The sequence below is a fragment of the Microcebus murinus genome, chromosome 18 (assembly GCF_040939455.1).
Source record: "Microcebus murinus isolate Inina chromosome 18, M.murinus_Inina_mat1.0, whole genome shotgun sequence".
Classification (NCBI taxonomy): domain Eukaryota; kingdom Metazoa; phylum Chordata; class Mammalia; order Primates; family Cheirogaleidae; genus Microcebus; species Microcebus murinus.
The window spans coordinates 30167048-30183785 of record NC_134121.1 but is presented as its reverse complement, the minus strand read 5'-3'; the positions used below and the strand labels follow the sequence as shown (position 1 = coordinate 30183785).

The 16738-nt window shown below is 35.0% G+C and overlaps 1 protein-coding gene across 2 annotated transcripts in view; it reads left to right on the top strand.

Annotated features, from left to right (window-relative positions):
- BRIP1 (BRCA1 interacting DNA helicase 1) overlaps window positions 1-16738 on the top strand; it is a 161169-nt gene that overhangs the window by 95868 nt on the left and 48563 nt on the right. For both annotated transcript variants that reach the window (XM_012773002.3, XM_075994410.1), the window contains 2 exons: window positions 7090-7249; window positions 8932-9053. In XM_012773002.3, the coding sequence (XP_012628456.1) occupies window positions 7090-7249; window positions 8932-9053 (282 nt within the window). The remainder of the gene's footprint in view (window positions 1-7089; window positions 7250-8931; window positions 9054-16738) is intronic.

The window sequence follows — 16738 nt, the reverse complement described above, 5'->3', positions numbered from 1 at the left end:
CTTAATCACCTCAGTCAGAAACACAATACCCATTAAACAATAAGTCCTCATTCTCCTCTTCCCCTAGGCCCTGGTATCTCCTATTCTACTTTCTAGCTCTATGAATTTGTTTATTGTATGTACCTCATTTAAGTGGAATCATATGACATTTCTACTTTTGTTTCTGGCTTTTTTCATCTGCCATGATGTTTTCAAGGTTCTTCCATATTGTAGTGTTTATCAAAATTTCATTCCTTTTATAGTTGAATTAATATTTAATTGTATGTAGGTCATTCGTTTTGTTTATCTGCTAATTTGTTGATGGACAATTGAGTTGTTTCTACCTTCTGGCTATTGTGAATGACGCTGCTATAAACGGTACCACTATCTATTTGGGTCCTAGTTTTTTCAGTTCTTTGGGGGTTTATACCTAGGAGTGGAATTGCTGGATCATGTGATAATTCTGTGTTTATATTAATAAATTTTTGAGAAACTGCCAAACTGTTTCACATGGCAGTTTCACATGGCAGTTGTATTATTTACATAACCACCATCATATGAGGGTTACAGTTTCTTCTTATCATTGCAATGTTTAATATTTTTTTCTTTTGGACAGTAGTCATCCTAGTGAGTGAAGTTGGATCTCATTGTGGTTTTGATTTGTAGTTTCCTAATGACTAAGGATGTTTAGCATATTTTCATGTCCTTATTGGCCACTTTTTTTTTTTTTTTTTTTTTTTTTGAGACACAGTCTCACTTTGTTGCCTGGGCTAGAGTGAGTGCCGTGGCGTCAGCCTAGCTCACAGCAACCTCAAACTCCTGGGCTCAAGCAATCCTCCTGCCTCCCAAGTAGCTGGGACTACAGGCATGTGCCACCATGCCCAGCTAATTTTTTCTATATATATATTAGTTGGCCAATTAATTTCTTTCTATTTATAGTAGAGACAGGGTCTCGCTCTTGCTCAGGCTGGTTTCGAACTCTTGACCTCGAGCAATCCGCCCGCCTCGGCCTCCCAGAGTGCTAGGATTACAGGCGTGAGCCACTGCGCCTGGCCCGTATTGGCCACTTTTTATCTTCATTGGAGAAAAGTCTTCTGCCTATTTGAATTGGTTTGCCTTGTCGAGTTATAGGAGTTCTTTATATTCTAATCTTTTATCAGATATATGGTTTGCAAATATTTTTTCCCATTCTGTGGATTATCTTTTTTACTTTCTTGACAGTATCCCCAAAAGTTTCTTAATTTTGATGAAGTCCAATTTTATCTATATTTTCCTTTTGTTACCTGGTTTTGTATGTCTTCTTTGAAGAAATGTCTATTCATGTCCTTTGCCTAATTATCAATTGGGTTTATTTTTTTGCTATTGTTGTAAGTGTCCTTATATATTTTAGATACTAACCGCTTATTAGATACATGGTTTACAGATATTTTTTCTCATTCTATAGGTTGCTTTTTTCCATTCTGTTTTTTTCTTTTACTATGTAGAAGCTTTTTCCCCCAGTTTTTTATTAATAGTTTGATGTGGTCCCAGTTGTATATTTTTACTTTTGTTGCCTGTGCTTTTATGTCATATCTATAAAATCATTGCCAGGGCCAATGTTAGAAAAAAATTCCCCTGTGTTTTCTTCTAAGAGTTTTGCATCTTCAGGTCTTATGTTTAAATCTTTAACCCATTTTGAGTTGATTTTTGTGTATAGTGTAAGATAAGGGTCCAGTTTTATTCTTTTGCATGTTATTGTTTTCCCAGCATCATCTGCTGAAGAGACTATCTTTTCCCCATTATACACTCTTGTTGAAGATCAGTTGATTATATATGTCGGAGGTTTTTTCCAGTCTCTCTATTTTGTTCCAATGGTGTAGATATCTGTCCTTATGCCAGTGCCATACTGTTTTGATTATGTTGGCTTTATAAGATGTAAATGTCATGAAGTATGATGCCTCTAGCTTTGTTCTTCTTTCTCAAGATTGTTTTGACAACTTGGGATCCTTTGTTTTCATTCTGTTGTGGTTGAAAAAGATACACGATATTGACTTAAATCTTCTTAAATTTGTTATGACTAGCTTTGTGACCCAACATGTGGTTTATTCTGGAGAATGTTTCATGTGCAGTTGGGAATGTGACATTGTGTATTCTGCTGCTTTTGGGTGAAATGTTTTATATATGTCTGTTGGGTCTGTCTGGTGTCTAGTATTATTCAAGTTCTCTGTTTCCTTATTGATCATCTGTCTGGATGTTTCATTCATTGCTGAAAGTAGGGTATTTGAATCTCCTACTGTTATTGTGTTGCTATTTATTTCTCCCTTCAGTACTGTTAATATTTGTTTCATATATTTGGGTACTCTGATATTGAGTGCATATATAATTAAGTGTTTTTGGTGAATTGACCCATTTATCATTATACAATGTCTTTTTTTGGTCTCTTTTGACAGTTTTTTACTTAAAGCCTAATTAGTCTGATATAAGTATTGCCACACTATTGTCTTTTTGTTACTATTTATAAGAAATATATTTTTCATCCTTTCACTTTCAGCCTATGTGCATCCTTAAATCTAAAGTGAGTCACTTGGAGACAGCATATAGTTGAATGACGCTTTTATTTATCCAGCCACTTTATGTCTTTTGATTGGAGAGAATTTAATCCATTTACATTTAAAATAATGACCAATAGGGAAGGACATACTATAGCCATTTTGATCATTGTTTTCTGTCTATTGGTAGTTTTTTATGCCTCTTTTTCTCTTGCTGTCTTTTTCTAGAAAATAAATGTAGTTCTGTAACTTCTTAGTTGTGTTTAGAGAATTGAAATAGTTCTTCCTGTTTAATTAAAGCAAATTTGAATTATTCCTATGTAAGGAAAAAAATTAGTCCAAGTTATAAAATTTGCATTAATAATAAAATTTTAAAGCTCTAATACGAACAAAAATGTAGCCTGCTTTTAGGGTGTGTTAGTGTTCCCCTTTTTGTTCTCTCCTATTCCCTGGTGAATTATAATCTTATGTATAATTATCATATGCTGACATTATTTTTAAAAGATGGAACAGAATCAACTAACTTTTGAGTCAAAAGTTAGTTCAGGCCGGGCGCGGTGGCTCACGCCTGTAATCCTAGCACTCTGGGAGGCCGAGGCGGGCGGATTGCTCGAGGTCAGGAGTTCGAAACCAGCCTGACCAAGAGTGAGACCCCGTCTCTACTATAAATAGAAAGAAATTAATTGGCCAACTAATACATATATAGAAAAAATTAGCCGGGCATGGTGGCACATGCCTGTAGTCCCAGCTACTTGGGAGGCTGAGGCAGGAGGATTGCTTGAGCCCAGGAGTTTGAGGTTGCTGTGAGCTAGGCTGACGCCATGGCACTCACTCTAGCCTGGGCAACAAAGTGAGACTCTGTCTCAAAAAAAAAAAAAAAAAAAAATTAAGATATGTCAATGAGCTGAACGATATTATTTTGTAAACAAGTTTTTTTAAAGACCCATTAATGTTATATGACAGTTTATTTTGTATTTGTTATAAAAGTTTTCTTATGGGATTAATATATATTCTGTCTTTTTATTGTAGTATTCAAGATTTATGTATGAATCTATGGCTACTTCATTGTGTGTAAATTTCTGAAGTTATAAGAAACCAAAAAATCATTAGTAGATTTAGATTTAGATTAGTAATTTAGATTAGTAGATTAGTAGTAATTTAGATTAGTAACTTAGATTAGTAAATTTAGATTAGTAATTTATTAATTAGTATATTAATAAATTTTTGAGGAACTGCCAAACTGTTTCACATGGCAGTTTCCAATAACAAATTGGAAATAATTGCATGTATCATACCTGCTCTCAAAAATTTTAAATCATATTTAACTCTGATATTATGAATTCTTTTCTAAATAATTGGAGAAAAATCCCTGCTGAATTTCTTTAGGGGAAATTTTGTACATTTTACAAATTCTTTGTTCCTCATACTTTTCATTTTAAATAGATTTCTTCTAACCTAATTGTGGAATATATTTTGGAGTCATCAACATATAATGGTCTAACTCAAGTAGTGTGGGAGGTTTTTCTCCAGATCTTGAACATTCGTAACCTTCAGTATTAGAAATTGCTATCTCAGGATCAAAAAATCACAGGAAAAACAGTGTGTCATTGTATTAAAATCCATTAAGTATCAACAGTGATGCAAATTCATGACATATATCATCTGGTTTTATATCCTCTTGAGATATATTTATCCTTTTCTAAACTGGTTATTCAATAAAGGAGTTTAAGAAATGTAATAAATTATTCTGAACATTACTGACTCTACGCAAGCTTTTTCTTTCAGTTGAAGACCATTGTGATTCCCCATAAACGCTGTTGCTCTGAATATTGTCAGCAGGTGGTTTTGTTTTTGTTTTTTTGTTTTTTCTATGTTCTGGTGAGAGATTTTGATTCAGAAATAGTGCATGTTCAAAAAGCAAATTCTGATAGCCAAACACACTCAAAACAGAAAAGGCACTTAAAACAGAAAAGACTTTCAGATCAATGATAGCCCTGCATTTTTACATAATAACATGGTCTTCTGGGAGATTTTCATTTTTATTGATTAGAAGTCACTATATAATAGCAATTTTATATAATTTTACTAATTAGTGCTGTAAATTTTGTTTTATGAACATATTAAGAAATTTATTTCTAAAAATAGATACAGGTAAAACTGTGAGGAAATAAACTGTCTTGTAAAAATTTATTAGTTTCTGTTCTCTAGAGAATTTTGAGTGGTTTCTTATAACTGGTTCATATTGCATAGAATTCATGACACAGAACAAGTGGATAAGCAGTTCAACTTAAATCATCTCAACTTCTGGCTTTTGCCTTTTTCATTTAGTCAGCTGTTTATTATTAACTTCTACTTTCTTTGCATTTGCTATGTTTCACTTTCTAGCTTCTTATAAAGAATACTTAATTCTTTTATTTTCACATTTTAAAATAAATATATTTTAAGCTGTAAGTGTATTTCTAAGTATTGTCATTGTCTCATGCTACATGTTTTGAATTGTGAGTGCCTTTCTTATTCATCTAAAAATTTCTTAAAAATTCTGTGTTTTCCTGTTTAACTCATGTTTTTTAATAATATAAGTTTTGTTGTTAGGCTTACTTATTTTTTTCAGACTTGCATTATTGACTTTTAATCTAACATTGTATAATTATTAGATATGTGATCAATATGATAAAGGTTTGAAGTTTCTTAAAGTTCTTTTGTAATCTAGCCCATGGTTATTTCTGTAAATGTTCCATTTGTACCTAGATATTTTCTACTTGTTGGTGAGTCTCTGTTTATATGTGTATTTGATCTAGGTTATTAATGATGATCAAATTTTCAAACAATGGGTCTATGTGCCTATGTACTTAGTCAAATGATCTTAAATCTTTATTTAAGGACTCATTAGTTAAGTATATTAAATGACTTCACCTTAGGTTTAAAGAGAAAACTTAAAATGTATTAACTTTGACCAAAGGCATTTTTATTTATTTATTTATTTATTTTTGCTTTTTAAATTGCCAAGATAATAGTAGTAGTAGTAGTAGGTTTTAAGTATGAAATGTCCAATTTCCTTTAGGCTAAGTTTGACGGTTGATATCTCTCACATTTCACTTTGACACTTCTCGTTTTATGCTTACTGTCAAGGTCCATCCTCAGTCTTTCAAATCCATGATTTGGCTTGTGATTATCTTTCAGGTTTTTTTTAGAGCAATTTTTGTGAAACCATGGATAAGTCAAAATTTTGTGTTATTTTTGAATATGTGTTCCATCATGGAACCAATGCAGCACAGACAGCTCAATTTCAACAAAGTGTTCATGAAGGATGTGGCTAATGAATACACAGTACATAAGTGGTTTGAGAAGTTCTGTTCTGATCTGATTATTTTAATTTTGAAAATAAGCCACGTGGGTGACCTGAGACCAAGGTGGATAATGATGAGATGAAATCTGTAGTGGAAGCAAATCCATCTCAGCCTACGTGTAAATTAGCAATAAGGTTTGACATTACTATTCCAATAATATGTGACCATTTGAAACAAATCGGCAAGGTAGAGAAGCTGGATAGGTGGGTTCCACATGAGGATCAGAAGAGAAATTATCTCAAACTTCCATTTCTTTGCTGTCATGACAGAAAGGTGAACCATTTCTATACTGTATTGTTATGTGTGATGAAAAATGGATTCTTTTTGACAATCACAAACATTTGGCACAATGGTTGGATAAAGTTGAAGTGCAAAAACACAACCCAAAACCAGATATTCATCAAAAAAAGCTAATAGTGTCTGTTTGGTGATCCAGCACTGGTATCTTCCACTATAGTTTCATGAAACCTGGTCAGTTGGTTACACCGGATGTCTGCAACCAATTGTAAGAAATGATGAGGATGATTGTGATTAAGCAGCCAAGATTGCTGAATAGAGATAGGCCAATCTTCTTGCGAGGCAATGCCTAACCACATGTTACACAAACAAGGCTGCTCAAACTACAGAAGCCTGACTTGGAAACTCTCTGTCATCCACTGAATTCACCAGTGCTTGCACCAACTGACTACCACTTCTTCCAGGCTTTGGCCCACTTTTTGCAAGGAAAAATATTCAATTCTCAACAAATTGTGGAAAATACCTTTTACAATTTCATCACCACTCTCTTTCCAGGGTTCTTCACTGCTGGCATAAACAAGATGCCATTAAAATTACAAAACTGTGTTGATAATTTAGGCACATGCTTTGATTAATTGTACTGCTTCTTGATATAATAGACTTTTGATTCGAAATTGGACATTTCATATTTAATGATCTAACAGCAGTGGCAGGATCAGCAGCAACAGAAGTGTTTGTTAGGGATAATAGTAATGGTAGCAGCAGCAATAGCTAATATTTATTGAGCTCTTACTATGTGTAGCACCATTCAAACCTCTCCAAATCTCTTACTAAATCTAACAACTCTATTATGAGATAGTGTTTTCCTCATTTTATAGATGAGGAAAGACACAGAAGGGGTTAATATGCTTGCCTTTGTTACATTGTTGGCTTTAAACCAAAAATGGTAAGTTCATTTAGCTGGACACAAAATTAATTTTTTTCTTTCCTCATTTTAGCTATTAGAAAAATTAAAAGAACGTTGGCTCTCCACTGGTTTATGGCATAATCTGGAGTTGGTGAAGACAGTCATTGTAGAACCACAGGGAGGAGAGAAAACTGATTTTGATGAATTACTGCAGGTATACTATGATGCAATCCAGCATAAAGGAGAGAAAGGTAATTGGAATTATTTCATGGTCAGTGAAAAATATTTTTTATTATAAAGTAAGAAGTTGGTTCTGTTAGAATTTCATTTGTTACTATCCTTTTTTTTTTTTTTTTTTTTTTTTTGAGACAGAGTCTCACTTTGTTGTCCAGGCTAGAGTGAGTGCCGTGGCGTCAGCCTAGCTCACAGCAACCTCAAACTCCTGGGCTCAAGCAATCCTGCTGTCTCAGCCTCCCGAGTAGCTGGGACTACAGGCATGCGCCACTATGCCCGGCTAATTTTTTTTTATATCTATATCAGTTGGCCAATTAATTTCTTTCTGTTTATAGTAGAGACGGGGTCTCGCTCTTGCTCAGGCTGGTTTTGAACTCCTGACCTTGAGCAATCCGCCCGCCTCGGCCTCCCAAGAGCTAGGATTACAGGCGTGAGCCACAGCGCCCGGCCTTCATTTGTTACTATCTTTTTAAATGAACTGTACTTAAAAGAAAAATTACATTTCATAATCCTGGGTGAAAATGTAAATTACATAAAGAAATTCTGTTATTTGGAGTTGTCGTTGTATGAATATTTTCACTTGAATGTGCTGATTCAGCTGTAAGGAACAGCATGCCTTTATATAATATCCTAGTCTTTCTTGTACTATCTGAAATATTTTGTGCAAGAAGGCACCTAGGATATATATAAATATCTTCTAGCCAAATGAGACCTACATTTTGATGCAAATAATATACTGTGTGCTTATATTCTGTTATATAAGGTAAACTGGAGTTTTCAAAACATAACTAAAGACTCAATTTCTAGGTTAGAGAATGTCTATAAAGAATTTGTAGGCCTGGCATGGTGGCTCACGCCTGTAATCCTAGCACTCTGGGAGGCCGAGGTGGGTGGATCGCTCAAGGTCAGGAGTTTGAAACCAGCCTGAGCAAGAGTGAGACCTCATCTCTACTAAGAAAAATAGAAAGAAATTAATTGGCTAACTAAAAATATACAGAAAAAATTAGCCGGGCATGGTAGCGCATGCCTGTAGTCCCAGCTACTCGGGAGGCTGAGGCAGAAGGATTGCTTGAGCCCAGGAGTTTGAAGTTGCTGTGAGGTAGGCTGATGGCACGGCACTCTAGCCCAGGCAACAGAGCAAGACTCTGTCTCAAAAAATTAAAAAAAAAAGAATTGTAAAGGACTAATAATAACAATAATTTATGAACAATGCAACAGTAAAGATAATATAACTGATAAGAATATATTTACTATTCTATATGTATTTTAAGTACTTTCCAATATATTGATTCAATATGATATACTTTACAAATTAGAGTTATTTAAATTGTTCTCAGAATTTTACTTTCTGGTGCTAAAGATAATGATTGAAATTTCAAATTTTATAAAGTAACACTATTCATAATTGCTCATTCCATATGCAACCAAGTTGCTGTTCTAATGTGGTTTTACTATATAAGTTATCTGTGAGATGAACAGTTTATAAATTGGTTTGTTACCCTATTGCATATAAATATAATTTTGTTCCCCTTGTTTACTTAAAGACTTTTAAAACTTTATCTCATAATTGTGTTTTATCTTGATTATTTTAAAAATTGATACTATACTTAATAATCAGGTCTTTTCAAAATGACAAGAAGAAGCAATTTCTGAGGATTTTGAATATGCTTTTTAAAATGTCTACTTTATGTTGCTTAAGATGGAGCCCTCCTGGTAGCAGTTTGTCGTGGTAAAGTGAGTGAGGGTCTGGATTTCTCAGATGATAATGCCCGTGCTGTCATAACAATAGGAATTCCATTTCCAAATGTGAAAGACCTACAGGTAGGCCATCAAAGCCTTAAGGAGTTTTATCATCATATGAGTCATTGGTTTAGTGTAAAGTTAATTATAAGCATACCTGATGTTACTACACTTTGCATTATTTTGTGTGTTTACAGATTGAAGGTTTGTAGCAACCTTGCATCAAGCATGTCTATTGATACCAGTTTTCCAATAGGATGTGCTCACTTTGCTAATTCTTACCATATTTCATACTTTCTCATTATTATATCTGTTTGATCTGTGATTAGTGCTCTTTGATGTTACTATTTTAACTGTTTTTAGATGCATTGAACTGTGCCCATGTATGAAGGCAAACTTAATTGATAACTGTTGTATGTGTGTTCTGACTGCTCCACCAACCAACCGTTTCACTGTCTCTCTTTCTCTTCTTGGGCTTCCCTATTCCCTGGGTCACAACAATATTGAAATTAGACAAATTAATAACCCTACAATCATCTCTAAGTGTTTCAGTGAAAGGAACACTTACACATCTTTCACTTTGAATCAAAAGCTAGAAATGATTAAACTTAGGGAGCAAAATATATTGAAAGCCAAGATAGGCCCAAAGCTAGACCTCTTGCACCAAACAGCCATGTTATGAATACAAAGAAAAAGTTCTTGAAGGAAATTAAAAGTGCTACTGCAGTGAACTCATGAGTGATAAGAAAGCCAAACAGCTTTGCTAATTTGGAGAAAGTTGTAGTAGTCTGGATAGCTCGAAATAGCCATAACATTCCCTTAAATGAAAGACTAATCCAGAGCAAAGCCCTCTCTCTCCCTTCAGTTCTGTGAAGGCTGGAGAGATGAGGAAGTTGCAAAAAAAGTTGGAAGCTAGCAGAGGTTGGTTCATGAGGCTTCTTTCAAGCCATCTTCGTAACATAGAAGTGTAAGGTGAAGCAGCAAGTGCTGATGGAGAGAAGCTGCAGCAAGTTGTCCAAAAGATCTAGCTATGATAATTGATGAAGGTGGTGACACTAAAGAATAGATTTTCAGTGTAGATGAAACCTCCTTCTATTGGAAGAAGGTGCCATCTAGAACTTTCATAGCTAGAGAGGAGAAGTAATACCTCGCTTCAAAGCTTCGAAGGACAGGGTGACTCTCTTGTTAGAAACTAATGCAGCTAGTGACTTTAAGTTGAAACCAGTGCTCATTTACCGTTCTGAAAATCCTCGGGCCCTTAAGAATTATGCTAAATCTGTTGGGCCTGTGTTCTATAGATGGAAAAACTAAGCCTGAATGACAGCACATCTACTTATAGCATGGTTTATTCAATATTTTAAGCCTATTGAAACCTGCTCAGAAAAAGAGATTCCCTTCAAAATATTACTGGTCATTGACAATGCACCTAGTCACCCAAGAGCTCTCACGGAGATATACAAGGAGATTAATGTTGTTTTCATGCCTGCTAACACAATATCCATTCTGCAGTCCAAGGATCAGGAAGTAATTTTGGCTTTCAAGTCATATTATTTAAGAAATACATTTTGTAAGGTTGCCATTGATAGTGATTTCTCTGATGGATCTGGACAAAGTAAACTGAAAACCTGGAAAGGATTCACTATTCTGGGTGCTATTTAGAACATTCATGATTCTTGGGAAGAGGTCAAAATATCAATATTAATAGGAGTTTGGAAGAAGTTGATTCCAGCTCTCATGGATGACTGAGGTTTTCAAGACTTAAGTGGAGGAAGTAACTGCAGATACTATGGAAATAGGAAGAGACCTAGAGGTTGAGACTGAAGATATGACTGAATTGCTGCATTCTCATGGCAAAACTTGAACAGATGAGGAGCTCCTCCTTCAGGATGTGCACAGAAAGTGGTTTCTTGGGATGGAAACTACTCTTGGTGAAGATGCTATGAACATTGTTGAAATGACAACAAAGGAGTTAGAATATTCCATAAACTGAGTTGATAAAGCAGCAGCAGGGTTTGAGAGGCTTGATGCCAATTTTGAAAAAAGTTCTACTGTAGGTAAAATGCTATGAAAGAGCATCGCATGCTACAGACTAATCTTTCATAAAAGGAAGAGCCAATTGATGTGGCAAACTTCACTGTTGTCTTATTTTAAGACATTGCCACAGCCACCCCAACCTTTAGCAACCACCATCCTGATCAGTGAGAAGCCATCAACATCAAGGTACACGTTTTTCTTATATCCTCAGACATTGTATTTTAAATCTTTGGTGATCTTGAATGAGTGAGAAAGGTTTGGTAGATATAGGTTTATTTTATTTTCAACTTACATAGTCTTTCAGTCAACAAGATTGATTTTTCAAAATGTAGTCCTGGGTAAGGGGCATTGGTATCACCTGGGAACTTGACAGAGAAATACACACTTTCAGGTTCAACCAGCTCTACTGAATCAGAAACTCTGGAGGTGGAGCCCAATTTGTGTTTTATCGAGCTCTTAACCAGGGAAGTTTAGGGCCCTCCATCTCTCTAGCTCCCTTCTTTCTAGTGCCCTGGTTTGTAGATTTTGTGATTTTAGCTGCTCCAAATTCTGATCCCTTCCACCTCAGCTCAGCAGGACCATTGTACTCTGCTTGTATTTTAATGCTCTATACTATAGTCAGGAAATTATGCTGGCAGAGAGCCAGGAATAATGAAGTTCACCTAATGAATTCTCCTTATCTCCAGAATTGTAGTCTTGTGCTGTCAGGGTCTATTCCTTGAAAACAGTTGCTCTGTTTTGCCCAGTTACACAGTTACTTACAGTGGAAGAAATATTTCCAAACTTATTACTCAATCTTAGCCAGAAACAGTTTTGTCTAATTATCACTGATTATTTTCTAAACAATATATTTGCAAAACCATAGTAATAATTTGAAGCCTGAGGTGTAATTCTTTCTTCTGGGAGGATTTTTTACACCTTCCTTAAAGGTGTTAGCAATCAAAATGAAAACTTAAGGTTTTCTGGCCACTGAGGCTTACTCATTGAGTATGATCCACATCCCTCCACCCAGGGTACATAAGGTGTCATACCAAAGCAGGAGTTCTTTAGTAGAGTAGTTATCCTTTTTATTGTTAATACTTTACTAAGCACTCAATTATATAATTTTAGTTTTATTTCTCTAGGCCATAGCAGTCTTTGAGGAACATTAATAGTAATAAACAGTATTTCTCTTGTTAGCCCCTACTCTTCCCATAACTTCTCAACTTCCTCACAATTTGTGAAAGTCTGCAGGGGGTGTCTCACCTGATGATTCATAATCTTATCCTTTCAACCTCCACTGACTTTGGTGGCTTCCACAACCTTTCTCCAGTTACCAGTGCTCCCATTGAGGGCACTGATGGCCATGCCGAAGGCTGTGTCTCCTATCCTAAAATGGCTGATGTTGCCTCGACTACTGCTGATGAAACAGTTGACAGCTACTCAAGAAAACTATTGTATTCACCATCAGCAGCCTTAGTTTTGCATTCCACTGAAGCTGAGTGCTACTGATGGCACTGCTGTTGGCACTGGTATTGTCTCTTTTGTCTTATAATTTTATCCTGGCTTTACAAGATTGCACTAATGCTGCTTTCTTAAAATAGAAAGAATCCCTTTCCCTTCTTTATATCACATGTTCTTCCAAACTTTTTTTTTTTTTTGGAGATAGGGTCTTGCTCTGTCACCCAGGATAGAGTACAGTGGCATCATCATAGCTCACTGCAACCTCAAACTCCTGGGCTCAAGCAGTCCTCCTGCATCAGCCTCCCAAGTAGCTGGGACTACAGGCGTGTGTCACCACACCTGGCTAATTTTTCTATTTTTTGTAGAGACAGGGGTCTCACTCTTGCTTAGGCTGGTCTTGAACTCCTAGCCTCATGCAGTCCCCCCACCTTGGCCTACTAAAGTGCTAGGATTATAGGTGTGAGTCACCATGCCTGGCCCCAACATCTTAAATATAAATTTTTTCCCCTAAAACTTGTTTCAATTTTTTCCTATATCTTCTCTTTCTTTGGCCTATATGACTTCCTGAGATCTGGAAAAGAAGAAAAACTATGGATAATACTAGATTGTATTGAATAGTACATTTACAAAGTAGCAAAGCCTGAAGGGATTCATATCAAACTCATAATACTGATTATATCTGAGGACAAGAGAAAGGAATGATACTGGGAGTAGTTATCAAAAGGGACTTTAACTTTTTCCATAATTTTAAATAAAAAATATAAGAATATAAGGATTTTTATGTTGTCCTTTGTTATTTTTCCAAAAATTCTTAAAATTAAAAAAATAATTTTGTTAAGAAAAATTATTTACCTTCTATTTTTTCCAACATCACCTCAACAACTATGATTCTGGGCATGGTTATTATACCAATCTTGGGTTCTTAATGCTTTTTTCCTCAGGATAAATTCTTCCTAGGCAACATCTCAGTATTTCATACAAAAAAGACACCTGGTGGTCTGCTCTGATATTTCTTAGTCATGATCCTATTTGTCACAGTTCTGCTTATCTGAATCCTAGTGGTTCAATGGCATACAACAACAGAATAATAGAAGCATCATTGAGTTTTCAGTAGAGGGGAGAAAGGTGGTTCTAAAGGGCTTTCCGCAGTGGTTCCTGAAATGGTCAAGAAGGATCGATCCACGAGTAGTCCAAACTGCAGGGAATAGGGGTAGAAAAATGGAAATTCTTCACTAGCAGTACCAGATGTAAGGGAAATGTGTTTCTCGTTACCGTATGTCTGGATCAGTTCTTCCTATGTAACAACTCCAAAACTCAGTGGCTTAAAACAGCAATCATTTATTCAGGTCACACATCTATGGAGTGGCTTGGTGGCAGGTGATCTAGGCCTGGACTTGGTTGGGCAGCTCTGTTGTTTTCAGCTGGGTTCAGTCACCCTGCAATGATTGGCTGATCTATGTTTGGCTCAGCTGGGTCAGCTTTGCTCTACCTGTATCTCATCCTTCATGGACCAACAGACTAGTCAAGACATGTTATCATTGCAGTGGCAGAAGTGCAAGAAGGCAAGTTTGATTGTGTAAGCACTTTTCAAATACCTATTTGCATCACATCTGCTAATCTCCTCTTGCCCCAAAGCATCTCACATGCATAATTCCAAAGTGAAAGGTTGGAGTGAAAGGGGATATTTCCCACCACACATGGCAAAGGGCTTAGAATTGTGACTTCAGAAAGGAGTCCCCAGCCCTGGCATTTTATTCATAGCTAAAGCATATTTGTTAGCTATCCATTCATAAGACTAATGTTTATAAGTTTTACGAGTGTAGGCATGCAGTTTTCATAATGATTAAGAAGGCCATTTATCATTTGGAAATGCCCTCAATATAGCAGTCAATACCTGAAATAAATCATAGCATCATAATGGATGGTTTCTTAAAATATTTTTAAATTTATTTATGTATTTATGTTTGCTAGTCAAGTGAAGCAGTGGGAATGGAGGAGGAACAAATGACTCTGGTTATGATCAATTATTAATAGTTGTAAACACCACTACACTCGGACCAGCTCTTAAAATGTTTTTAAATGGTTAAACAAGTTGTTGAAAATATTTATTTTACACCTCTATGGGATATTAAAAAAATATAAAAGTTTCAAATTTTAAGAAAGTCCAATTTACTTTTTGTATGTTGCCTCTGCTTTTGGCATTTTTTAGGAAACCATTGGCAAATCTAAGGTCAGACAAATTTGCCATTAATGTTTTCTTTAAAGAGTTTTATAAGTTTTAACTCTTTAAGATAGGTATTTGATCCATTTTGAGTAAATTTTTCCATATGGTATAAAGTAGGGATCTAACTTCCTTATATCTAAAGTGAGTCTTTTATTAACAGCATATAGCTGAATCAAGTGATTTGAAATCCATTCTGCCAATCTCTGCCTTTCAATTGGAGAGTTTAAGCCCTTTACATTTAAAGTAATTACTTTAAGTAATAACTTGAAGGACATATTTACCTCTGCCATTTAATTTAGCTGTTTGTTTTCTGTGAGTCATATACTTTTTGTTCCTCAATTCTTTCATTATTGCCTTTTTGTATTTAGTTGCTTTGTAGTATATTATTTTGATTCTCCTCTTTTTTCCTTTTGTGTATATTTTTAAATTATTTTGTTAGTGTTTACATTGGGGATTATAACTATCATCTTAATCTGTTTCTCCCCTTTTGTTATTGTCACAGATTGCATCTTTATTCATTATGTGCCATTAACATAATTTATTATAATTATTGCTTTATACATTTGCCTTTTAAGTCATAGGAATAAAAGCCGAGTTACAGTTCAAAAGTATGATGATAATCACGTACATAGGTACCTTTCCAGTGTCCTTTATTATTTCCTAAAGGACATATTTAGTGTTTTTAGTTTTATAATGTTAGATGGTATACCTTGAGGATAGGGATAATTTCTTAAGCATCCTTGCACCTCTGTAATTAAAATATTGAACATAGTGTTCAATAAGTATTTTAATTAATGGTTGAATGGAGATTTAATAGAAGGTATTAAAACTGTATTTGGTTATGGTGTTTGTTTTAAAAAACCACCACCACCCTCCATTCCTAGAGATTTCAAGGCACAGAAATGGTAGTAATTATTAGATAATAATGAAGAGGATGGTAGTAAACATTAATATGACTCATAAGGAGGCAGTACAATATGTTATAGTTGTGAATCATTAAAGGATTTATACAAGGAAATGCTCAATCAGTATAATCTTATACTTTAATACATAGTAGAACATAATAAATGGAGGGGAGTATCTTACAATTGGTTATACTGGCTATTCCTCTTTGTATTAGGCTTCTATTGCTGTGTAACCGATAGAGGCTTAAAACAATATAACATTTATTATCTCAATTTCCATGTGTCAGGAGTCTGGACGTGGCTTAACTGGGTCCTTTTCTAACAGTTCCACAAGACTGCAGTCAAGGTGCTGGTCAGGCTATATTCTCAAATGGAGCTTGGAGTCCTCTTCCAAGTTCATTCAGGTTGTTGGCAGAATTTAGTTCTTTGTGGCTGTTAGGACTGTTCTTCCTAATCCATCAGGAATTGAGTACAAACTACCCACAATTTCTTGCCATGTAGCCTTCTCATAGGCCCTCTCACAGCATCGTAGTTTACTTTTACAAGGCCTACATGACTCTCTAGCTCCAATCAGCTTAGACAAAAGCTTATATAACTTAATAAAGTCATGGAAAGAAAATAAAAATTAAATTTGAAAAATAAAATTGTAGGAGTAACTTCTCACCACCTTTGCCATATATTAATAATATAACCTGATCAAGGGAGTGACTGTCCCATAACCCTTGCCATATGGTATTGGCTAAAAGCAAGTCACAGTTTCTACCCTCAAAGGGAGAAGATTCTAAAGGTATGACTCTCTGTGTGTCATCTTAGGGTGTGTCTGCTATCCTCTTGATCTCTGTAAAGGGAGATGGTGAACTAAATAATTTTCATATATGATTCTTCCAAAACTAAAACTATGCTTCAAATTACAGGACCATAAGTTAGAACTTTATGGTTTTCTTTTATATTCATAATCAGTCTATCCTGCTGGAATAAGTAGAATTTATTTATAAATGAAAATTTTAAATATTCTCTTATAGAAATGAAACAACCAATTTCTGTATTATCTTTATTTCATTTGAATTCACATTTAAAAAGTTACTATTGTTGTCTGAGTTAGAAAAGTGATTTGAATAGGAATAAGAAAGCAATGACATTAAATTTTATGATACTAGATT